Source organism: Carcharhinus amblyrhynchos, chromosome 11 (genome assembly GCF_965287045.1).
Source record: "Carcharhinus amblyrhynchos chromosome 11, sCarAmb.v2.hapA, whole genome shotgun sequence".
NCBI classification, from domain to species: domain Eukaryota; kingdom Metazoa; phylum Chordata; class Chondrichthyes; order Carcharhiniformes; family Carcharhinidae; genus Carcharhinus; species Carcharhinus amblyrhynchos.
This window is the reverse complement of record NC_137334.1, coordinates 20,069,608-20,096,089: the sequence shown is the minus strand read 5'-3', so window position 1 is coordinate 20,096,089 and position 26,482 is coordinate 20,069,608. Positions and strand designations below refer to the sequence as shown.

Here is a 26,482-nt window from a genome sequence, read left to right as displayed (position 1 = left end):
GCATTGGAGAGAGTGAAGAGGAGATCTACCAGGATGCTGCCTGGATTGGAGGGTAGGTCTTATAAGGAAAGGCTGAGGGAGCTGGGGCTTTTCTCTTGGAGTGGAGGAGGATGAGAGGCAACTTAATAGAGGTTTATAAGATGACAAGAGGGATTGATAGAGTGGACGTGCAGAGACTGTTTCCTCGGGTGAATGTAGCTGTTAGTAGGGGGCATAACTATAAGGTTCGTGGTGGGAGATATAGGAGGGATGTCTGAGGTAGATTCTTTACTCAGAGAGTGGTTGGGGTGTGGAATGCACTGCCTGCTGTGATAGTGGAGTCGGACACTTCAGGAGCTTTCAAGCAATTATTGGATAGGCACATGGAGCACTCCAGAATTATAGGGAGAGGATAGCTTGATCTTGGGTTTGGACATAGTTCAGCACGACGTTGAGGGCCAAAGGGCCTGTACTGTGCTGTAATGTTCTATGTTCTACGTTCAGAAAATGCTGGCAAACCTCAGCAGGCCTGGCAGCATCTGTGGGGAGAGAATAGAGCCAACATTTCGAGTCTAGATGACCCTTTGTCAGAGCTTTTATCATTCTGGAATCTGACTTTTCCAGTATTACCAGCAGTTGAGATTGTAACAGTGTATTTGTGGAAAATGGTGCATTTTATACATTGAAAAATGCTTTTCTCTATTCTATTAACAGATGAAGGGTATTACCAGGGTGGCAAGTTCCAGTTTGAAACAGATGTCCCAGAAGCCTACAATATGGTGGTGAGTAGAGGAGCTTTGCTGATCTTTTTGATGGATTGCACAGCCTGAGGACAAAATAGGCAGAACTGGATCCAGGAAATTCTATGCGAGTTTGTCTTATTTTTCTGTAAATTTAGTGTGTATCAAGGTGAGCAATCTTAACGCTAATGGAATGGTTCTTTTTTTCTTTCATTCTTTCATGGGATGTGGCATCAGTGACACCCACATCCCATGAAAGAAAAGGAAGTGTAGAACAAAGCAACCATTGAAGTAAAACCAATGTAACAAAGCTCCACAGTCTCAGCATGGAGAACAGCACGCGGTTAGATACAGAGTAAAGCTCACCTTACATGCGTTTACCTTGTCTATTCCTTAAAGTATTGTGTAGGTTTCAATGAGATGACCTCTCATTCTTCTACACTGCCCCCATCAAACACCGCCAGGATAGGTGCAGCATAGAACATAGAACATAGAACATTACAGCGCAGAACAGGCCCTTCGGCCCACGATGTTGCGCCGACCAGTTACAAAAACAATGACCCACTAGCCTATACCAATCCCTTTTCGTCCATAAACCTATCCAGAGATCTCTTAAACGCTCCCAAACTAGACGCATTTACAACTGCAGCAGGCAGGGCATTCCAATCCCTCACCACCCGCTGGGTAAAGAACCTACCCCTGACATCCGTCCTGCAGCTACCCCCCCTTAATTTAAAGCCATGCCCCCTCGTGCTAGCTTTCTCCATCCGAGGAAAAAGGCTATCACTATCCACCCTATCTAAACCTCTAATCATCTTATATGTTTCAATAAGATCCCCTCTTAGCCGCCTTCTTTCCAACGAAAACAACCCCAAATCCCTCAGTCTCTCCTCATAGGACCTCCCCACCATACCAGGCAACATCCTAGTAAACCTCCTCTGCACCCTCTCCAACGCCTCCACATCCTTCTTGTAATGCGGGGACCAGAACTGCACACAGTACTCCAAGTGCGGCCGTACTAGAGTAGTGTACAGTTGCAACATTACACTGCGACTCCTAAATTCAATCCCCCTACCAATAAACGCCAGGACACCGTACGCCTTCTTGACAACCTTATCTACTTGATTCCCAACTTTCAGGGATCTATGTACACACACACCTAGATCCCTCTGTTCATCCACACTATTCAAAGTCCTCCCGTTAGCCCTATACTCGACACATCTGTTGCTCCTACCAAAGTGAATTACCTCACACTTCTCCGCATTAAATTCCATCCGCCACCTCTCGGCCCAGCTCTGCAACCTATCTAAGTCTCCCTGCAGACTATGACACCCTTCCTCACAATCTACCACACCTCCAACTTTGGTGTCATCAGCAAATTTACTAATCCACCCAACTATACCCTCATCCAGATCATTAATAAAAATTACAAACAACAGTGGCCCCAAAACAGATCCCTGAGGCACACCACTCGTAACTGCACTCCATGATGAATATTTACCATCCACCACCACCCTCTGTCTCCTATCCGATAGCCAATTCCTGATCCAACTTCCTAGATTACCCACAATCCCATACATCTGCATTTTCTGCAGAAGCCTACCATGGTGAACCTTATCGAACGCCTTACTAAAATCCATGTATACCACGTCAACTGCCTTACCCCCATCCACCTCTTTGGTCACCTTCTCAAAAAACTCAATAAGGTTAGTAAGGCATGACCTACCCGCTACAAAACCATGCTGACTATTTCTAATCAATTCATTACACTCCAAATAACTATAAATCCTATCCCTAATAATTTTTTCTAAAACCTTGCCCACAACAGAAGTAAGACTCACCGGTCTATAATTCCCGGCAAAGTCTCTGTTCCCCTTCTTAAACAATGGGACAACATTCGCTATCCTCCAATCCTCCGGGACTACACCAGAGACCAATGACGACCTGAAGATCTGAGCCAGAGGCTCTGCAATCACCTCTCTAGCCTCCCAGAGAATCCTAGGGTAGATCCCATCCGGACCAGGGGACTTATCTATTTTCAGCCCCTCAAGAATTTCCAGCACATCATCTTTATCAACCGTAATACTGTCTATTTTACACCCCTGCAACCCAATGTCCTCCTCAGCTATATTCATGTCCCCTTGCGTGAACACCGAAGAGAAATATTGGTTCAATACTTCTCCAATCTCCTCCGGTTCCACACACAACTTCCCCCTGCTGTCTGTAACTGGCCCTAATCTTGGCCTGACCAACCTTCTGTTCTTGACATACCTATAGAACGCCTTAGGATTCTCCTTAATCCTATCAGCCAAAGTCTTCTCATGTCCTCTTTTAGCCCTTCTCAACTCACTCTTCAACTCCCTCCTAGCCAATCTAAAGCTTTCTAGTGCACTATTTGAGCCCTCCAATCTCATCCGAACATAAGCCTCCTTTTTCTTTTTAACCATCGACTCAACTCTTTTAGTGCACCACGGTTCCCTAGATCTACCAAATCCACCATGCCTGACAGGGACATACCTATCAAGGACTCGCAGTAGTTGCTCCTTGAAAAAACTCCACATTTCAGACGTTCCCAGTCCCTGTAATCCCCTAATCCAATCCATGCTTCCTAATTCACTCCTGATAGCCTCATAATCGCCCTTACCCCAGCTAAAATTGCTGACCCGAGGTTCATGCCTATCTCTTCCCATCACTAAGGTGAACGTAACCGAATTGTGGTCACTATCACCAAAATGCACACCAACTTCCAAGTCTAGCACCTGGTCTGGCTCATTTCCCAGCACCAAATCCAATATAGCCTCACCTCTAGTTGGCCTGTCTACATACTGAGACAAAAAACCTTCCTGCACGCTTTGTACAAACACTGACCCCTCTAGCGAGCTAGAACTATAGCAACTCCAATCAATATTCGTAAAGTTAAAGTCCCCCATAACAATTACCCTATTACTTTCACTCCTAACCAGGATTGTCTCCGCAATCCTTTCCTCAACCTCTCTAGAACTTTTAGGAGGTCTATAAAAGACTCCCAACAGGGTGACCTCTCCTCTCCTATTTCTAATCTCCGCCCATACTACCTCAACTGACAAGTCCTCATCAAACTTTCTCTCCGACACTGTGATACAGTCCTTGACTAGCAATGCTACCCCACCCCCCCTTCTACCTTCTTCTCTACTCCGACTAAAGCATTTGTACCCCGGAACCTGCAACATCCATTCCTGACCCTGCTCTATCCATGTCTCAGAAATGGCCACAACATCAAAGTCCCAGGTACTGATCCACGCTGCAAGTTCATCCACTTTATTGCGAATACTCCTCGCATTAAAGTACACGCATTTCAAACCCTGCTCCGCCCCACCCCCACTATGCCGTGCCTTGCATTCCCCAACTATGCCCCCCTCACTTTCACCCCCTTTCCTCACTATCCCTCCCCCCCTCCGAATCAGTTTAAACCTTCCTGCATCGCTTTTGCAAATTTACCCCCCAGGATATTGATTCCCCTCTGGTTAAGGTGTAGCCCATCCCTCTTATAGAGGTCCCACCTTCCCCAGAATGAGCCCCAATTGCTCAAGTACCTGAACCCCTCCCTCCTGCACCATCCCCTCAGCCACGAGTTCAAACTTTCCCTCTCCCTATTCCTCTCTAAACTATCCCGTGGCACAGGCAAGAGTCCAGATATAATTACTCTTTCTGACTTCGCCTTTAGTTTCCACCCCAACTCCATAAATGGGGTTAGATACAGAGTAAAGCTCCATCTACACTGTCCCCCATCAAACACTCCCAGGACAGGTAAAGCGGTTGGATACAGAGTAAAGCTTTCTCTACACTGTCCCCCATCAACAACTCCCAGGACAGGTGCAGCACAGGGTTAGATACAGAGTAAAGCTTCCTCTACACTGTCCCCATCAAACACTCCAAGGATAGATACAGAGTAAAGCTCCCTGTGGTCTGTCATTCCTGTGGACGTTTCACAGGAATGAGACTGGATAAACATGTTGGTTCAAACCTAGGAATAGAAATAGGTCAGTCAGCTCATCTAGACTATCCCGCCATTTAATACCAGCATAGCTGATCAGACACTTCAATACCATTTACATCCACTATCCCCGTAGCCCTTTACGCTATTGTTAATCAGAAATCTATCAATCTCTGCTTAAAACAAACTCATTGACTGAACATCAACAGCCCTCTTTGGAAAGAAATTTCTCCTCATCTCGGTCCTAAATGGATTCCCCCTTATTTTGAAATTGTGCCCACGGTCCTAAACTTCCCAACCAAGGGAAATACCTTACATACATTTACCTTGCCTATTCCTTAAAGTACTGTGTAAGTTTCAATGAGGTGACCTCTTGTTCTTCGAAACTCTGGAGAGTACAGGCCCATTTTGCCCAATCTCTCTTCACAAGACAGTCCAGCCATCCCCAGAACAAGGCTGGTGAGCAAGCAGATAATTAATCCTACGCTGTCCCAGGGTCACATAGACGTAGAGAATAGTCAGCTTCTTGATGCATGTCCTTTATCAGAACTGAAAACAGTATATGTTGTAGAGGTTTATAGCATGGAAACAGGCCCTTCGGCCCAACTTGTCCATGCTGCCCCTTTGTTTTCAACCCCTAAGCTAGTCCCAATTGCCAGCATTTGGCCCATATCTCTCTATACCATCTGATCCATGTAACCGTCTAAATGCTTTTTAAAAGACAAAATTGTACCCACCTCTACTACTACCTCTGGCAGCTTTTTCCAGACATTCACTACCCTCTGTGTGAAAAAATTGCCCCCCTGGACACTTTTGTATCTCTCCCCTTAAACCTATGCCCTCTAGTTTTAGACTCCCCTACCTTTGGGAAAAGATGTTGACTATCTAGCTGATCTATGCCCCTCATTATTTTATAGACCTTTATAAGATCACCCCTCATATCCAGAGGAAAAAGTCCCAGCTTATCCAGTCTCTCCTTATAACACAAACGATCAAGTCCCAGTAGCATCCCAATAAGTTTCTTCTGCACCCTTTCTATAATAGGATGACCAGAACTGAACACAGTATTCCAAGTGTGGCTTTACTAATGCCTTGTACAACTTCAACAAGATGTCCCAACTCCTGTATTCAGTGTTCTGACCAACAAAACCAAGCATGCTGAATACCTTTTTCACTGCTCTATCCACTGTGACTCCGCTTTCAAGGAGTTATGAACCTGTACCCCTAGATCTCTTTGTTCTGTAACTCTTCCCAATGCCCTACCATTAACTGAGTAAGTCCTGCCCTGGTTCAATCTATCAAAATGCATCACCTCACATTTATCTAAACTAAATTAAAGTATGTTTGGAAAATGGAGAGGGATGAATCAAATTGAATCCTAGCAAGCTATGGGTTAAATGAACTGCAAACTGCTCAGCAGAAATCCATTTGGCAGTATGTGTGATCATCAGTGAAATAATACCAAGATAATTGATCATTAAAAAGGTGCAAGTCGCTTGGATTTGAATAACGACAGAAGAGGTTGACCCAAATAAGATGAAGTGAAATAACCTGTAAATGCAGCTGATGTAAAATTAACAAATTACTGGTAGCATGGTAGCATAGTGGTTAGCACTGCTGCCTTACAGCGCCAGGGACTCATGTTTGATTCTTGGCTTGGGTCACTGTCTGTGTGGAGTCTGCACGTTCTCTCCATGTCTGCATGGGTTTCCTCCAGGTGCCCCGGTTTACTCCCACAGTCCAAAGATGTGCGGGTTAGGTGGATTGGCCATGCTAAATTGCCCCTTAGTATTCAAAGATGTGAAGGTTGGGGGAATTAGCCATACATAATTTCCCCTTGGTGTCCAGTGACGTGCGTGTTAGGTGGATTGGCCATGCTAAATTGCCCCTTGGTGTCCAAAGATGTGTGGGTTAGGTGGATTGGCCATGCTAAATTGCCTCCTTAGTGTCCAGAGATGTGGTTAGGGAGATTAGCCATACTAAATGGGCGGGTTTTGGGCCTGGGTATGGTCCTCTTTCGCAGAGTCGATGCAGACTTGATGGGCTAAATGGCCTCTTTCCGCTTTGTGGATGGTCTGGTGGGACCAGATGCTCACCAGAGCAAGAAGCATTTCCGATATTTCAGCTGTTAAATGTCGGTGTGATTTAACTGTTTGCCCTGTGGGCTCCCCTTTGTTATAGAGCAACAAAGGGATGAGTATGAACATGCCTTGTTGACGACCCTGTATGCTGTGGTTTGTGGTTTACCATTTCCAGATCTTGTTTGTCTTTTGTTTTCTCTCTCACTGAATTTTGTAAGGTTTCTGCTAAGGAAGGCTCAGTTATGTAACTTCTTTGGAAGAACTGCAGCTGAAGTGGGAAATCTACAAATGTTGTGTTTGCATTTTTTGTCCTCTTTTGGATGGAAGGAAATGCTGATAGATATTTCTGCAGTTAGAGGTCTGGTCAAAAGCTGTTATAATGAGCTGCCATCTCTGACTGTCAGCTCATTCCCAAAGTGTGGCACAGTGGTTAGTTCTGCTGCCTCACAGTACCAGGGACCTGGGTTCAATTCCTCTGGTCACTTTCTGTGTGGAGTCTGCACATGCTCCCTGTAACTGTGTGGGTTTCCTCAGGAGCTCTGGTTTCCTCCTACCCTCCAAAGATGCAGGGGTTAGGTGAATTGGCCATGCTAAATTGCCTCTTAGTGTCAAGGGGACAAGTGGGGTAAATACATGGGGTTACAGGGATAAGGTCTCGGTAGGATTGTAGTTGGTGCAGATTCAATGGGCGAAAAGGCCTCCTTCTGCACTGTAAGATTCTGTGAATATGGCAGCGCCTGCTGCCTCTGGGTGCTCACTGCCACATCATGCACCCACTACCAGGTGATAAAGGCAAGAACCAACAAAATGAAAGATACAGAATGAAAATATTCCCTTAATCATTGGACTTTGATTGACCTTGTGAGTATGCTGATGAACCTGGAGCATCAAATACTGCTTACAACAGCAGAAAACTGAGAAAACATTTATCCACAAAGCAAATTAATCAACTTGGAAAGAACCAAAGTCTATTTATAAGAAGGACAGTACCTGAGAATTCAAAGTCAAAAAAAGCCGAATTAATAAAATTCCAGCTCTGAGGGCAAAGGAGCCATCATGACCGGCCAGTGTGTAAAAGAAGCGCATGTTCAAGTGTCAAGAAGCACATGACATGTATAGGCAGCTGGGATCAAGTGAATCCCTTGAAGAGTATAGGGGGTGTAGGAGTAGAGTTAAGAGAGAAATCAGGAGGGCAAAAAGAGGACATGAGATTGTTTTGGCAGATAAGACAAAGGAGAAGCCAAAGAGCTACAAATACATAAAGGCCAAAAGAGTAACAAGGAAGAGAGTAGGGCCTCTTAAGGAGCAACAAGGTCATCAATGTGCAGATCCACAAGAGATGGGTGAGATCCCAAATGAATATTTCTCATCAGCATTTGTTATTGAGAAAAACATGGATGTTAGGGAACTTGAGGAGTGTACATATTACAGAGAAGGAGGTGCTGGAAGTCTTAAAACGCATCAAGGCAGATAAATCCCCAGGACCTGATGAAGTGTATCAAAGGACATTGTGGGGGGCTAGGGAGGAAATTGCGGGTGCCCTAGCTGAGATATTTGAATCATCAATAATCACGTGTGAGGTGCCTGAAGATTGGAGAATGGCAAATGTTGTACCTTTGTTTAAAAAAGGCTGCTGGGAAAAGCCTGGGAACTACAGGCCAATGAGCCTCACATCTGTGGTGGGTAAGTTGTTGGAAGGTATTTTGAGAGACAGGATCCACAGGCATTTAGAGACGCAAGGACTGATTAGGGACAGTTAGCATGGGTTTGTGAGTGAAAAATCATGTCTCACAAATTTGACTGAGTTTTTGAAGGGGTAACCAAGAAGGTAGATGAGAGCAGTGCAGTTGCTGTTGTCTATATGGACTTTAACAAGGCCTTTGACAAGATACTGCATGGTTGCTGCATAAGATTAAATTTCATGGGATCCAGGGTGAGGTATCTAAACAGATACAAAATTGGCTTCTTGGCAATTGTAGAGGGTTGTTTTTCAAACTGGAGGCCTGTGACCAGTGGTGTGCCTCAGGGATCGTGCTGGGTCCACTGTTATTTGTCACTTGTATTAATGATTTGGATGAGAATATTGGAGGTGTGGTTACTAAGTTTGAAGATGACACCATGATTGGTGGCATAGAGGACAGTGAAGAAAGTTATCTCCAATTGCAACAGGATCTTGATCAATTGGGCCAGTGGGCTGACGAATGGAAGATGGAGTTTAATTTAAATAAATGTGAGGTGATGCATTTTGATAGATTGAACCAGTGCAGGACTTAATCAGTTAATGGGGCATTGGAGAGAGTTACAGAACAAAGAGATCTAGGGGTACATGTTCATAGTTCCTTGATAGTGAAGTCACAGGTGGATAGAGTGGTGAAGAAGGCTTTCGGCATGCTTGGTTTCATCGGTCAGAACATTGAATACAGAATTGGGATGTCTTGTTAAAGTTGCACAAGACATTGTACATTGTAAGGCCACACTTGGAATACTATGTGCAGTTCTGGTCACCCTATTGTAGAAAGGATATTATTAAACTAGAAAGAGTGGAGAAAAGATTTACTAGGATGCTATCAGGACTTGATGGCTTGAGTTATAAGGAGAGGCTGGATAGGCTGGGACTTTTTCTGGAGCGTAGGAGGCTGAGGGGTGATCTTATAGAGGTTTATAGAATAATGAGGGGCATAGATCAGCTAGATAGTCAATATCTTTTCCCAAAGGTATGGGAGTCTAAAAACTAGAGGGCATAGGTTTAAGGTGAGAGGGGAAAGATACATAAGTGTCCAGAGGGGCAATTTTTTCACACAGAGGGTGGTGAGTATCTGGAACAAGCTGCCAGAGGTAGTAGTAGAGGTGGGTACAATTTTGTCTTTTAAAAAGCATTTAGATAGTTACGTGGATAAGATGGGTATAGAGGGATACGGGCCAAATGCAGGCAATTGGGATTAGTTTAGGGATTTAAAAATAAGGGTGACATGGGCAAGCTGGCCCAAAGGGCCTGTTTCCATGCTGTAAACCTCTATGACTATGACTATAACTCTAACTGAAGCACCTGAGAGAATTTTTCTGCCATTGAAGAAAAAATAGCCAGGAAAGGAAAGATTGGAAGAGATTAAGCTTGTTGATCTAGAGAGCTGGTGGTGTGGGGAGAGGCAAAGCACAAATGCTTCCTATACAGCAATATTACTCAAGGTATTTATTCAGTATTCCAATCTGGAAAGGCCATCATTAGGTCTGTGCTCAGTTCTGTCTTAATTAGAAACTGTGTGTTGTGCAGACAGTAGATGAAACAGAAATGGTTGAGAGCTTCAAGTTTCTAGGTGCCCAGATCACCAACAACCTATCCTGGTTCCTCCACGCCGACACTATAGTTAAGAAAGCCCACCACCATCTCTACTTTCTCAGAAGATTAAGGAAATTTGGCATGTCCACTACGACTCTCACCAACTTTTATAGATGCACCGTGGAAAGTGTTCTTTCTGATTGTATCACAGCTTGGTATGGCTCCTACTCTGACCAAGACTGCAAGAAACTACAAAGGGTCATGAATGAAGCTCAGCCCATTACGCAAACCAGCTTCCCACCCATTGACTCTGTCTACACTTACTGCTGCCTTGGCAAAGCAGCCAGCACCCCAAACATTCTCTCTTCCCCCTTCTTCCGTAGGGAAAGAGATACAAAAGTCTGAGGTCACGTACCAACCAGCTCAAGAACAGCTTCTTCCCTGCTGCCATCAGACTTTTGAATGGACCTACCTCGCATTAAGTTGATCTTTCTCTACACCCTAGCTATGACTGTAACATTACATTCTTCACCCTCTCCTTTCCTTCTCTATGAATGGTATGTTTTGTGTAGCACACAAGAAACAATACTTTTCACTGTATGCCAATACATGGGACAATAATAAATTAAATCAAAAATCAGTACCCACAGAAGGGATACCTGGAGTTGGAACTGTCCACATTGAGAAAGAGGTGCTGCAGGGGACAGAATGGAAGCACAGGTGGTGGCCTACATTGAGATAAATAATGTGATGAAAAAAATAGATACTTGCTCTATTTCATTCCAAAACTAAATGTTTGTCCTTATACCCCAGCCTTTTAAAAAACAGGGAGGCTCCAAGACAACAAAGGTCACTTTCTGCCAAAACTTCTCGACCCAGAATTGAGATTGAGGTCAGTGTCTGTAACAGTTTAAAAAGCTTATTTATTAGTGTCATAAGTACATTTATGTGAACTCTGCAATGAAGTTGCTGTGAAACTCCCCTAGTCGCCACACTCCAGTACCTGTTCAGATACACTGAGGGAGAATTTAGCATGGCCAATCCACCTAACCTGCACGTCTTTCAGACTGCGGGAGGAAACCAGAGCAGCCAGAGGAAACCCAGGCAGTCATGGGAAGAATGTGCAAACTCCACACAGACAGTGACCCAAGCCAGGAATCAAGCCCAGGTCCCTGGCGCTGTGAGGCAACAGTGCTAACCATTGTGCCGCCCTGCTATCCTGATGATCCTGGCAAATTCTATCCCCATGAGTTTAAATTTCAGTTTATCATAGAACCCTACAGTGCAGAAGCAGGCCACTCAACAGCTTTTGTCACAGGTTTAGAGTCCCATGCTAAGGCACACTCACTGGATACATTAGGCTGATCTTTGATTTGATTTATTATTGTCACATGTATTAGCATACAGTGAAAAATATTGTTTCTTGCATGCTATATAAAGCATACCATTCATAGAGAAAGAAAGGAGAGGGTGCAAAATGTCATGTTACAATCATAGATAGGATGTAGAGAAAGATCAACTTAATGTGAGGTAGGTCTATTCAAAAGTTTGGTACATGACCTCAGACTTTCGTAACTTTTTCCCGATGGAAGAAGGTGGAAGAGAGTATGTCCAAGGTGCATGGAGCCCTTAATTATGCTGGTCGTTTTTCTGAGGCAGCGGCAAGTGTAGACACTGCCGCCCACTAAATTGAGAAATTTAATTAATCAAATCTACTAACTTGTGGGGTATTCCACGGCACCTGTAACATTCTCCAAATAGAGGGTTCAACTAGGTACTGTCAGTAGTGGCTTTGACTTAAATGAGTTGCAAGCATTAGGTGAGGACACTATTGGAATGGGCTAAGTGAGGTGCTTATATTCAAACTAACACCCACTCACTCCACACATCAGGCCTGATTTGAATCACTCACTGTATTGTCATCTCATTGCACATTCTCAACATTGTCTCAATAAGCAGATAGATTAAAAATCTTCCAGCCTGTGCGCAGCTGAAAGATTGCCTTGTCATTGAGCAAGTCCCTGATCTGTTAAAACCATGCAAAATGCTGCTGTCTTTTGATTCAACAATGATTACGTGTTTTTAGCTGATGAGTGCATTAGCCATCAGACTAAAGATTAGGGCGGCACGGTGGCACAATGGTTAGCACCTCTGCCTTAGAGCGCCAGGGACTCCGGATTCAGTTCCTGGTTTGGATCACTGTCTGTGCAGGGTCTGGACATTCTCCCTGTGCCTGCGTGGATTTCTTCCGGGTGCTCCAGTTTCCTCCCACAGTCCAAAAGATGTGCAGGTTTGGTGCATTGACCATGCTAAATTGCCCCTTAGCGTCCTGGGATGCAAAGGTTAGAGGGATTAGCGGGGTATATATGTGGGGTTATGGGGTTAGGACCTGGGTGGGATTGTTGTTGGTGCAGACTCAATGGACTGAATGGCCTCATTCTGCACTGTAGAGTTTCTATGATCAGCTGTAGTGGTAGGGCTGGAACTCATTCCATGATGCCCAGCTGTTAGATGCACTGCTTCCAATAGCCCAGTGGAATGACTGTTGAAACTCATGCTGAAGGTGGGAAGCATTACTGCAGCAGATACTGGTAATGTGCTCTCTCTCTCTCTCCCCCTCTTACTGTTTCCAATGCATACAGGACTAGGCACAAACCTAATGATGAAATCTCAGTGTTGGAATACTGAATAATACCTGCGTAATATCGCTGTACAAGAAGCATCTATTCTTTGTCCCATGTTTGATATGTGAAGGCAATATGTATGCATGAGCAGTAATTGCCTGTTAAAGCTGTCGGCACTAATTTTGCAGCAAAGGCACTCTGGAGAGTGCCTTGTTGAATCGTGCCAGATTAGATCCCTGAATTTAATAAGAGTGCCCAACAATTTAATTACAGGAAAATAGTCAGCTCTGTCAGAAAAGCTCTGGAGAAATGACTGATGGAAGGTAGGCATGAACTCTTCAAGTTGCAAAGGAGGATGAGGCCAGAAGAGAGTGGATTGTGTGGCAAGAGGGGCAGTAAGTGAATAGATAGCGAATAGATGAGGCTGGGAGAGAGTGGATTGTGTGCTGTGGCTGAACTGACTGAGAGGGAGGAGCACTGTCTGGTAGGGAAGTGGGGGAGATAGGTCGGAGTAGGTGGGGACTGGGCGTGAATCCATAATTCAAAGGGAGACCGAGGCATGAGGGAAGAGGGGCAGTAAGTGAATAGATAGTGAGGGAGGATTGTGAGTGAATGGTTTGTGGAGAGGAGTGAACTTTTGAGTGATTCTGCAGAGATAATCCTGACAATGATCTCATAGACTGAACTAATGTTGAACCGAGTCAATAAATCAGTACAAAACAAGTGATAGACTCCCTACACTGGAGAAGGAGGCTATTCGGCCCATTGAGTCTGCACCCACCACAATCCCACTCAGGTTCTATCCCCCTAACCCCACATATTTAGCCTGCCAATCCCCGGACACCAAGGGAGAATTTAGCCAATCAACCTAATCCACTCACCTTTGGACTGTGGGAGGAAACCCACGCAGACACGAGGAGAACGTGCAGATTCCACACAGACAGTGACCTGAGGCCGGAATTGAACTCGGGTCCTGGTGTGTGAGGCAGCAGTGCTAACCACTGTGCAACCGTGCCACCCCAGAGAAAGTCTTGATCAAATTCCACAGCCGCACTGTCAGACATCCTGAGGCTGTAGCCACTTGCATCCCCGCCAGTCTATGATGGGATGATAGCCAAGGTGACTTCGATGACAATTCTGACTGACACACACATACTTGCACTTATGACGCTGCACCTCTTTAACCCTTTAGATACCGTGACAGAACTCAAGTTACTGAAGCTATGTATTAAACTAAGTTGTTTACTGTTTTATCACATCAGTTTTCCCTTTCAGTTTTTGATTCTGGTGACTGCACCAGAATTTGGCATTGACTGCAATGCCAAATTCTGCACCCTATCCTTTTAATCTATGTACTTTATGAACAGAATATTTTGTCTATATAGCGTGCAAGAAACAATAGTTTTCACAGTGTACTAATACATGTGACAATGATCAAATCAAATTGTGGCAATGCATCAGACTAACCATGTCAGAAATCAGAGTGATGACACATTCTTCATTGCAGCAGCTTTTGTCACACATTTAGAGTCCCATGCTAAGGCGCACACACTGATTACAGTAGGCTAATCTTTGATTTGATTTATTATTGTCACATGTAGCACAGTGGTCAGCACTGCTGCCCCTCAGTCCAGGGACCCAGATTCGATTCCCAGCTTGGGTCACTGTGTGGAATTTGCACGTTCTCCCCATGTCTGCGTGGGTTTCCTCCAGCTCTCTGGTTTCGTCCCACAGTCTGAAAGACATGCTGGTTAGGTGTATTAACCCAAACAGGCACCGGACTGTGACGACTAGGGGAATTTCACAGTAACTTCATTGCAGCGTTAATGTAAGCCTTACTTGTGACTATTAAATAAACTTTGCTTTTATTAGTATACAGTGAAAAGTATTGTTTCTAGTGCACTATACAGACAAACCATACCATTCATAGAGAAGGAAACGAGAGAGTGCAGAATGTAGTTCAGTCATAACTAGGGTGTGGAGAAAGATCAACTTAGTGCAAGGTAGGTCCATTCAAAAATCTAATGGCAGCAGGGAAAAAACTTGAGTCGGTTGGTACGTGATCTCAGACTTTTGTATCGTTTTCCCGACGAAAGAAGGTGGAAGAGAAAATGCGTGGGGTCCTTGATTATGCTGGCTGCTTTTCCCAAGATAGCGGTAAGTATAGACAGAGTCAATGGATGGGAGACTAGTTTGCGTGATGGATTGGGCTACATTCACAACTCTTTGTAGTTTCATGCAGCCTTGGACAGATCAGTAGCCATAACAAACTGTGATACATCCGGAAAGAATGCTTTTTGTGGTGCATCAGCAATTGTTGGTGAGAGTCGTTGTGGATCTTAAGGTTACAGTTGTATGTTAAAGATTTTCTTTCCATTGCACGTTCCAAAGCATCACTGGATCCGATCACTCGCATGGATTTTGAGTTCTGGGTTGGCTGTATTATGCCCAGGAGGGCTAGAGGCCGAGAATACAAGAGCAGTGATGTACTGCTGAGGCTGTAAGAGGCTCTGGTCAGATTCCATTTGGAATATTGTGAGCAGTTTTGGGTCCCATACCTAAGGAAGGATGAGCTGAACTTGGAGGGGATCCCGGAGGACCCCTAAGAATGATGCCATGAATGAGGGTTTGTCATATGAGGAGCAATTGAGGAGTCTGGCTCTGTACTCAATAGAGTTTAGAAGGATGAGGGGGAATCTAATTGAAATTTACAGAATACTGAGAGGCCGGGATAGAGTGGACATAGAGAGGACGTTTCCGCTAGTGAGAGAGACTAGAACTTGAGGGCACAACCTCAGACTAAAGGGACGATCCTTTTAAAAGAGAGATGAGGAGGAATTTCTTCAGCCGGAGGGTGGTGAATCTGTGGAACTCTTTGCCGCAGAAGGCTGTGGAGGCCAGGTCATTGAGTGTCTTTAAGACAGAGGTAGATAGGTTCTTGATTAATAAGGGGGTCAAGGGTTATAGAGAGAAGGCAGGAAAATGTGGATGAGAATCATATCAGCCATGGACTTGATGGGCCAAATGGCCTAATTCTGCTCCTACGTCTTATGACCTAGAATGTAAGGTGCACCTATTGTGTGCTGAGCCTGGTTGGGCCTCCTTTCCTCTGACTAGACTATGACCCTCATTATAATAACCCTGGCTTTGTAGATTTTACTTGTTCCAACTTGTTTTATTTACCAGGTTCGTGGGTGAGGTGTTCCCTCCATCTGCTCTGTATGCAAATCTCTTGCTGCATTATCTTATAGCAGTAACTACACTTCAAAAGCAATTAGTTGGGAGTGAAGCTATCAAGAGTGGCCTGGGGGTGGGAGGGGGACTGGCCACAAAGCTTTGCAAAAGTGATGATGGCATCATTGCCTGAGTGAGTGTAATCCTGTGGCTGTCAAGAAGGAATCAGCTGCTGGTCTTCAATATAAAGTGTAAAGCTCCACACTGCTGTCTGTTCCAGAGGGAGAGCAGGACTGGGCCTGTGTACCAAACAGTATCTGCTGCTCAGCAGGCAAGTAATGACTTCCAACATGTTGTTTTGTTCCCAGTTATCTATGCAGTCACAGTGGGACCCAAAAACAACAAGCCCAGTGATTGGAACTGACTCTGGATTGTGGGGAGAGTTCTGGGACTGACTCTGGATTGTGGGGAGAGATCTGGGAGTGACTCTGGATTGTGGGGAGAGATCTGGGACTGACTCTGGATTGTGGGGAGAGATCTGGGAGTGACTCTGGATTGTGGGGAGAGATCTGGGACTGACTCTGGATTGTGGGTTTGGGTCTGGGAGTGACGCTGGGTTGTCAGGATGCGTCTGGGAGTGACGCTGGGTTGTCAGGATGTGTCTGGGAGTGACGCTGGGTTGTCAGGATGCGATAATTTGCCGGGTGTTAGCGATGGAAAGGTGGTTGGACTGGAGGGCCTCAATGACATTATTATTACTAGAGAGGCAGTGCTCGGCAGACTGGAGGGACTGATTGTGGACAAGTCCCCAGGACCGGATGGAATGCATCAGAGGGTTCTGAAAGAAATGGCGGAGGTGATAGTGGATGCCTTGGTGGTTATTTTCCAGACGTCGCTGGATTCCGGGCAAGTGCCGGAAGATTGGAAAATGGCTAATGTTACGCCGTTGTTTAAGAAGGGTGGCAGGCAAAAGGCAGGGAATTATAGGCCGGTTAGTTTAACGTCTGTTGTAGGTAAAATGTTAGAATCCGTCATCAAGGAGGAAATAGCGAGGCATCTTGAGGGGAATTGCTTGATAGAGCAGACGCAGCACGGTTTCGTTAAGGGGAAGTCGTGTCTGACAAATTTACTGGCGTTCTATGAGGATGTGTCTAGGGCGGTGGATAAAGGAGAGCCAGTGGATGTGGTCTTTCTTGATTTTCAGAAGGCGTTTGACAAGGTACCTCAAGAGGTTATTGCAGAAGGTCAGGGGACATGGAGTTGGGGGTAGGGTGTTAGTGTGGATAGAGGACTGGTTGTCAAATAGGAGGCAGAGAGTAGGGGTCAATGGGTGCTATTCGGATTGGCGGTTGGTGACTAGTGGAGTGCCCCAGGGGTCGGTGCTGAGGCCTCAGCTATTTACCATTTACATAGATGATCTGGAGGAGGGAACCGAGTGTATGGTGTCGAAATTTGCTGATGACACCAAGATTGTTGGAACGGCAAATTGCGCGGAGGATGTGGAGAGTCTGCAGAAGGATCTAGATCGGCTGGGCGAATGGGCCAGGAACTGGCAAATGGAATTTAATGTTGGCAAGTGTGAGGTGGTCCACTTTGGTAGGAAGAATGGTAGGAAGGACTATTACTTACGTGGCGAAAAACTGCAGCAGGCGACGGTGCAGAGGGACCTCAGGGTCCTTGTGCATGAGTCGCAAAAACCCAGCCAGCAGGTGGTCAGGAAGGCGAATGGGATGCTGGCCTTCATAGCGAGGGGGATTGAATATAAAAGTAGGGAGGTCTTGCTGCAGCTGTATAGGGCATTGGTGAGGCCACAGCTGGTGTACTGTGTGCAGTTTTGGTCGCTGCACTTACGCAAGGATATTTTGACCTTGGAGGGAGTGCAGAGGAGGTTTACTAGGCTGATACTGGAGTTGAGGGGGTTGAGCTATGAGGAGAGGCTGAATAAACTAGGCTTGTACTCGTTAGAGTTTAGAAGAATGAGGGGAGATCTCATTGAGACGTATAAGATGATGAATGGGATGGATAGGATAGAGGTGGAGAGACTCTTCCCGCTCAGAAAGGACAGTAGGACTAGGGGGCACAGCCTCAAGATAAAGGGGGGGGGGGGCGGTTTAGAACGGAGTTGAGGAGGAACTTCTTCACTCAAAGGGTGGTGAATCTCTGGAATTCTCTGCCCATTGAAGTGGTGGAGGCTGCCTCGCTAAATATTTTTAAGACGCGAGTTGATGGGTTTTTGATAAGAGAGGGGATTAAGGGTTATGGGGAGAGGGCGGGAATGTGGAACTGAGCCACGACAGATCAGCCATGATCTTATTGAATGGCGGGGCAGGCTCGAAGGGCTAGATGGCCTACTCCTGCTGCTATTTCTTATGTTCTTATGTCTGGGAGTGACGCTGGATTGTCAGGATGCATCTGGGAGTGACTCTGGATTGTGGGGACGGGTCTGGGAGTGACTCTGGATTGTGGGGACGGGTCTGGGAGTGACTGGATTGTGGGGAGGAGTCTGGGAGTGACTCTGGATTGTAACTCACAGCTCGGCTGGGGTTTAACACTGGTAAATCCTGCAGGAATGCACAGGGTGACAGATTAATCCTGTGGATGTTTGTTTCAGTGTATTTGGCCAGATTGAAATTATACGCAGTGTCCTGAAAAAGGCATCACCCTCTGGGTGGGTATGTGACATTTGTGTGGATTTGTAGTAAAGCCACTAACTCCCAGATAAACTGAACTCCTTGCTCGGTGCACATGGGGTGCAGATCAGGCTGTCATCAGTAAAGCAGGTAGGTCCCTGAAGATGACGAAAAGCTGCAGGTCGTGAGCGGAATACTAAACTGCGGAACCATTCCTGTTTATCTGAACTGGCGGATATTACTTTCCTTTTATCAATACAGGAATCTGCCACACAATTGTCTTTGTTTAGCTGGTAGGAAACTTGTTACAGAATAACCATCTCACTTAGCCTGTGGGAGGCCCTCAAGACAGTCTGCGACCAAGCTTTTCACAGCCTTACAGCTTTATTATTTGTTCCAAAACAGCCATTCTACAATCCTGTTTCCCTACTCCCCAGCCTCTCACATACCCTGTCCCCCCCATCCAACTCCCCAGCCTCTCACACACCCTGTCCCCCCCATCCAACTCCCCATACTCTCTCACTCACTGTACCCCATCCAACTCCCCACCCTCTGACACACAGTACACATCCAACTCCCCACCCTCACACACAGTACACATCCAACTCCCCACCCTCACACATACCCTGTACCCCATCCAACTTCCCACCCTCTCACACACACTGTCCCCCATCCAACTCCCCACCCTCTGACACACAGTAGACATCCAACTCCCCACCCTCTCACATACTCTGTACCCCGTCCAACTCCCCACCCTCACACACACACAGTCCCGCGCGCACATTCACACGCACTCGCTTTCTCTCACATGCTCGCGCACTCACTTTCTCTCACATGCTCGCGCACTCACTTTCTCTCACATGCTCGCGCACTCACTTTCTCTCACATGCTCGCGCACTCACTTTCTCTCACATGCTCGCGCACTCACTTTCTCTCACATGCTCGCGCACTCACTTTCTCTCACATGCTCGCGCACTCACTTTCTCTCACATGCTCGCGCACTCACTTTCTCTCACATGGGCATCAGTGAGATTGCTGCCTCTGTATTGTTTTCCTGATTGGCCAGTGATTTTACCTGCAGTATCTGGTGCGTAAGCCTAAGCCAATACATTTTTACATCTGAAACTGCAATTCATTTCTTGGTTAGCAAAATTCCTCTGTAAACATTGGGTTGTTTGATTTCTCTGCTTGGTTGTTGAGCACCATTTGTTGCTTTGTTTGTTCATTTGCCATGTAAAACCACATTTCTTCCTGAGTTGTTGTATTTTGGAAGTTTTATCATTGAACCGAGGCTTTCCTGTGAAAGATATTGTAAATGTAACACGCACAATTCCCATTCTGCTCCCGATTGTCTGACTTCGTAGTGGCTGGTTACCATCCACACACACACACACACACACACACACACACACACACACACACACACACACACACACACACTCTCTCTCTGTTCCACCCAGCTCATCGCCATCTGAAACGTGAACATGATCTTTTGTTCTTTCTCTGCAGCCTCCCAAGGTGAAATGTTTGACCAGAATTTGGCACCCCAATATTACTGAGACGGGAGAAATCTGTTTAAGGTATTGTTTGCTTATCTTCTTCAATTTTGTTCTGTTACAGCAGGTTTGTGCATTTTGTTTATGGATATATTTTTAGATATTGAGGTACATGTCTTCAGTTGAGTAAGTGGACCTGGCAGTGTGACTGTCATAGAATGCCATCAAGTCCCTACACTCCCTACAGAAGGAGGCTGTTCAGCCCATTGAGTCTGCATTGACCACAATCCCACCCAGACCCTATCCCCATAACCCCATGCATTTACTCTGCTAGTGCCTCTGACACTAAAGGGGCAATTTAGCATGGCCAATCCACCTAACCCACACATCTTTGAACTTGGGAGGAAATCGAAGCACCCGAAGGAAACCCACGCAGAACGTGTAGACTCCACACAGACAGTGACCCAAGCTGGGAATTGAACCCGGCTCCCTGGCACTGTGAGGCAGCAATGCTAACCGAAGCCCCTGACCCTGGACCGACCTGGGCCCCTCGGCATGGTGGGACAGACTGTGGTCCTAGCAGTAGCCACCCGCTGCTGGTTATGCTGCTGGGGTTAGCCAGCCACACTCTATGGCAGGACATCCTCCTAAGAAAAAGGTGGAAGTCTCACCTTAAAGCAATTAATGCTGCTCTCAACTTTAAATTCCTGCAGGAAGGCTGTCAGGGATCGTGGGCAAACCTTTTAGCCAGTGAGGTGGTTGGGTGTTGGGGCAGGGTGAGGGCCTACGGAATCCAACCCAATATATCCTTCCTGAGGTGCAGAAACAATCCTTAGAAAAGTGCGATTCTGACACTGACAATTGTCAACAGTTGTGAGATCAATTCAATATCACTAACTTGAACATCAGGGTTTCTTGGAAGGAAGATAGTTAATGTCTCAAGCTTCTATTAGTTTGGACAGAAAGAGCTTTTTTGCAATAAAGGCAATGCAATGCTAATCCTTCTCTGGTAAGTGTTCAAAGTGAGCGTTCAGCATTCTTTCAGTTTTTATAATTGATTTTTAGCCTCCCATGTGGTAGGCAAGAATATTCCCTTTACACATGTATAAACATCACACTAAGAAGTCAATTGGACGCGTCAGAAATCTATACCGATTAAGATCATTTAAACTCTTATGGACAGTTGATTATGCCTGTGTGGAGTCTGCATGTTTTCCCCATGTCTGCATGGGTTTCCTCCAGGTGCTCCGGTTTCCTCCCACAGCCCAAAGATGTGTGGGTGAGGTGGATTGGCCATGATGAATTAACCCGAGTGTCAGGGGGATTAGCTAGGATAAATATGTGGGGTTAGGGAAATAGGGCTTGGGTGGGATTGTGGTCGATGCAGACTCGATGGGCCGAATAGCCTCCTTCTGTGCTATAGGAATTCATTGATTCTATGGTTTCTGAGTATTTGTGCTGCCAATTTCTTGTATTATTTGTCTCTGTGTGTTTCAATTCCTCTAATTAAATTTGACTATTAGTTTAACACCCCCTTGACAGTGGAGTATTTTCACTCTTTGGACGTATGTGACTTCTCCACAGTCTGATCAAACTACCTGCATCATGCTGCCATTACAATGCAGCCATTGCACTACTGCACACATGAAAGAGGCAGAAAACTTACATTTATGTAGCGCCTTTCGCAACCTCACACCATGCCAATATGCTTTCCAGCCAATGATGTGCCTTTTGAAGTGTAGTGGGGGTGGGAGTTTGCGCCGGTTGGGGTCTGTACTCATCGGAGTTCAGAAGAACGAATTCAACCATTCAAGATTCTGAGAGGGCTCGACAGGGTAAGATGCTGAGAGATATTTCACCTTGGGGAGGAGGAGGGGTGTGGGGAATCTAGAACTAGAGGGCACAGTGTAAAAATAAATGGGGCAGGGGGATGTAAGATGGAGGTGAGGAACCAATTCTTCTCTGAGGGTTGTCAGTCTTTGCAATTCTCTAACGCAGAGAGCAGTGGAGGCTGGATTATTGAATAGTCTTCAGGCTGAGCTAGACAGATTTCTGATCCACAACAGAGTCAAAGATTATAGTGAGCAGACAGTAAAGTAGAGTTGAGACCACAACCAGATCAGCCATGAATGGTGGGACAGGCTCGAGGGGCTAAATGGCTGATTACTCATGGGGAGACAATGACCTAGTAATATTATCACGAGACTATTAATCCAGGAACTCAGCTAATATTCTGGGAACCCCAGGTTCGAACCCAGTCATAGCAGATCGTGGAATTTGAATTCAATAAATCATATCTGAAATTAAGAATCTACTGATGACCATTGTCGATTGTTGGAAAACCCATCTGGTTCACTAATGTCCTTTAGGGAAGGAAATCTGCCGTCCTTACCCAGTCTGGCCTACATGTGACTGCAGAGCCACAGCAATGTGGCTGACTTTCAACTGCCCTTGGGCAACTAGGGATGGGCAACAAATGCTGGCCAGCCAGCGACGGCCATGTCCTGTGAATGAAAAAATATCTACCCTGAATTCATATATTCTTATGCTCCTCTGTCACTGTTGTCCTGTAGGAAATAGAGCAGCCAATTTGCATATAGCAAGCTCTCGCATGCAGCAGTGAGGTAAACAGCCAGTTGCTTTACTGATATTGGTTGAGGAATAAATATTGGCTCAGAAATTTGGACGAGCATTCCTAGCTGTTCACTCACCTAAGAGAGCATACATGATCTCAGTTTGATGTCACAGCAAAATAGGGTTATAAATAAATCAGATTACATGTTTTGGATAGTGAGAGAAGAAGGCCTGTAAATTGTGGTTTTCCCTGAACAGGAAGGAGGATTAGGAGAGAATTTAAACTGGAACCACATGTGTTGACTGCGTGTGGTAGGGAACCAGAGATTTGTGATATAGAGAGCATGGAAACTCTCAAATCAAATCAAATGCTTTTTTTAACGGATGTGTGGTGAATGGGCTCTGCCAGAGCATATGTAATTCTAAATCACCTAACCAATGCAGTCACCAGTTGGGCTTAACACTGTGCAAATAGAGCATAACTCTACATGAATGCAGATAAGAGGCTTAAGAGGAGCTAATGGCCTAGTGGTATTATCACTAGACTATTAATCCAGAAATTTGGCTGATGTTCTGGGAACCCGGGTTCAAATCCCACCACGGCGGTTGGTGAAATTTAATTCAATAAAAGATATCTAGAATTAAGAATCGACTGATGACCATGAAACCATTGTTGATTGTCAGAAAAACCCATCTGGTTCACTAATGCCCTTTAGGGAAGGAAATCTGCCGTCCTTACCTTTGAATATTTGAATCCTTACAATACAGAAGGGGGCCATTCAGCCCATCAAGTCTGCACGAACCGCAATACCGCCAAGGCCCTATTCCCATAACCTCACATATTTGTCCTGTTAATCCCCTGATATTAGGGTCAATTTAGCATGGCCAATCAACTAACCCACACATCTTTGGACTGTGGGAGGAAACTGGGGCACCTGGAAGAAACCCTGGCAGACACGAGGAGAATGTACAAACTCCCCACAAACAGTGACCCGAGGCCAGAGTTGAACCTGGGTCTCTGGTGCTGTGAGGCAGTGGTGCTAACCACTATGCCACCATGCCGCCCCAATAAGTCTGGCCTACATGTGACTCCAGAGCCACAGTAATGTGGTTGACTCTCAATTGTCCTCCAAGGGTAACTAGGGATGGGCAATAATGCTGGCCAGCCAGCGACACTCATGACCCATGATTGAATGAAAAAAGATGTGCAGAATCTGGCTGCATGTGTTTCACAAGTACTCTGGATATATGCAGTCCAAATGTGTACAGGCCAGACATGCTCTGGATGTCTGCAGTCTGACTGTGTGCATGCCCATGCTGTCAAGTATTGATTCTGGTGTAAGTAGTTTAGTTTGAGTTTATTTATTAGTGTCATAAGCTGGGAATCGAACCCGGGTCACTGGTGCTGTGAGGCAGCTGTACTAACCACTGTGCCGCCCAAGTAACAATTCCAAATACTTATGTTATTTTGATGGAACCACAGTGACCATTTGATAATGAAAGTAAAACTTGACTAATGATCCTGCAACAAGCTTGAAGGAGCGCTGCCCCTTCATCAGGTGAAGGAGCAGTGCTCAGAAAGCTCATGCTGCCAAATAAACTGTTGGACTTTAATCTGGTGTTGTGAGACTTCTTACTGTACTCACCCCAGTCCAACACTGCCATTTCCACATCAAATTTAAAGGATGCATTGAGGCTTTGTTGTGTTTGAAACATTTGAGAGACGTAGCCAACTGTTTCATGGCATAGCCACTCATTTTCAAAGGTTTTGGTGTTGGCATCTCCTCCACGGGCAAAGCCCTATTGGCGTCCTGTCTGCTGACATTTTCTTCCTTTGTTTACAGCTTACTGAGAGAACACTCCATTGACGGCACAGGCTGGGCTCCAACTAGAACTCTAAAGGTAATTCTCTCTGGGAAAAACAATAGTTATTTTTACCCCCTCCGTTCCCCTTCCCACCCTCTATGTTTGCAGAAGAATGTGCTTCGAGCGTTCAGGAATGCAGGATAACAATGGAGTTGCCTCGCAGCATTTGTAGAATCTCCGGTGAACTCAGTGTCACCAGGTCAGCTGGTGTATATCCTGGGATTCTGAAGCAGACTGTGAGGAATGTTTACAGTAGCAAGGAAGGAATCACTGTACTGCAAACAGAAAGCTCAGTCCCTCAGCTGAGGTATCTCTTGACTCCCATGATAAAACCAGACTTGTGGCCTCGCATCAGCCAGAGAAGTACTGGAATTTGTTGCATCCTAGACTAGAACTTGTCCAGCAGCATTCAGCTGAGATTAGACAGATGCGGCTGGCCCGACAAATCATTTTGAATAGAAAGATAAAAGAAGATGGTTCATTCAACCTGACAAAGTGTCATAAGAATAAAATTAAAGGCCATAGGATAGAGTGTGAGGGGTGTACTGTCAGACTGGCGGGTGAGGTTGAGTGGAGTCACCCAGAGTCACAAAGAAATCCACTTGTCACTGACGAGGCTGGAATAGGTCAATGCAGCGGGTGCAGCCAGAACTTTACATGATTGAGATTAGGCAGGTAAATGAAATCTAAAGTTGGATACTTGAGTCACAACTATAAAATGAATGGATTAAATTAGGGAGGGGCTCTGGATATCACTATAGTTTTACATAAAAGCAAAATACTGTGGATGCTGGAATCTGAAGCAAAAATACAAAATGCTGGAAAATCACAGCAAGGCTGACAGCATCAGTGGAGAGAGAATAGAGCCAATGTTTCAAGTCTTGATAAATAATAATTTTTTTGCCTGTGACGAAGGGTCATTCAGACTTGAAATATTGGCTTTATTCTCTCTCGACAGATGCTGTCAGATCTGCTGAGACTTTGCAGCATTTTTCTGTTTTGGGATCACTATAGACTTGTCTCCCCATTCCTTTCCCAGCCTTGTGACTCCCTGCAGTCGTCCTCAGCTTTTTATTTTGAAGGTTGCCAATGTCGCACTATCAAATTTACCTCTGCAAACACAATGACAAACCTTCTGACATGGAACCTTGCGGTCCTGTGTCGCCAATTCAGCAAAACCTCCTGCCGAACATATTGATTGAAAACTATGCTCACACCAGGATGTGAACTTCTCTAGGGCGATGCTAAGTAGCTTCTCTGTCTTTGGCAAAATCCTGTGTAAGCTGAAACAATCTTTATAGTAATAAGTGGACATCTTTGTCACTCAGGGTGAGACCGTCTTTTCAGCGGCCCTCTGCCCTTTCCTGCTAATCATAGAACACCTACAGTTAGGAAGGAGGCTGTTCGGCCCATTGAGCCCGCACCGACCAACAATCCCACCCAGGTCCTATCCCTGTCACCCCACATGTTTACCCTGCTGATCTCTCTAATCTACTCATCTTGGGACACTAAGAAGCTATTTAGCATAGCCAATCAACATATCCTGCACACCCCATTTCTGACCTTGCCCTAGATCTGTAATTTATTCCACTTTCGCTCATGTCCCCCTTCACCCCCAAGCTTATCTTATCCAAGAGATCCTTTGTCTACATCCTTGATCCTATTTCCACTCACTTCCTGACTGCACACCTTCCCCAGCTGCTCCCCACTAAGTTGACTGATCCTGTGCTGCTCCCTCAAAATAAAACACCCTTAACAGCTTTCCCCTTGCGGACATCTCCAGTGTCACTGAATAATTTGTTACCTCTCAGATCTGTGCCCAACTTTCCCGTGGGTTTAGGATTCTGACACCTCACTGAAACACCCTCATCAAAGTCACAATTAACATTTTCTGTGTAGTCACGATGGTAAAATATCCCTTCTCATCCCTCTCAACTTGTAAGTTTTAAAGTTTATTTATTATTGTCACAAGTAGGCTTACATTAACACCGCAATGAAGTTATTGTGAATATCCCATAGTCGCCACACTCCGGCACCTATTTGGGTCAATGCACCTAACCAGTGCATC

General features: G+C 45.5%; 1 protein-coding gene across 1 annotated transcript in view; it reads left to right on the top strand.

Moving 5' to 3' along the window:
- Positions 1-26,482, top strand: part of ube2f (ubiquitin-conjugating enzyme E2F (putative)) — a 152,491-nt gene that overhangs the window by 105,226 nt on the left and 20,783 nt on the right. The window contains exons 5-7 of the mRNA XM_080198704.1: positions 694-761; positions 19,988-20,058; positions 24,393-24,450. Of these exons, the coding sequence (XP_080054830.1) occupies positions 694-761; positions 19,988-20,058; positions 24,393-24,450 (197 nt within the window). The remainder of the gene's footprint in view (positions 1-693; positions 762-19,987; positions 20,059-24,392; positions 24,451-26,482) is intronic.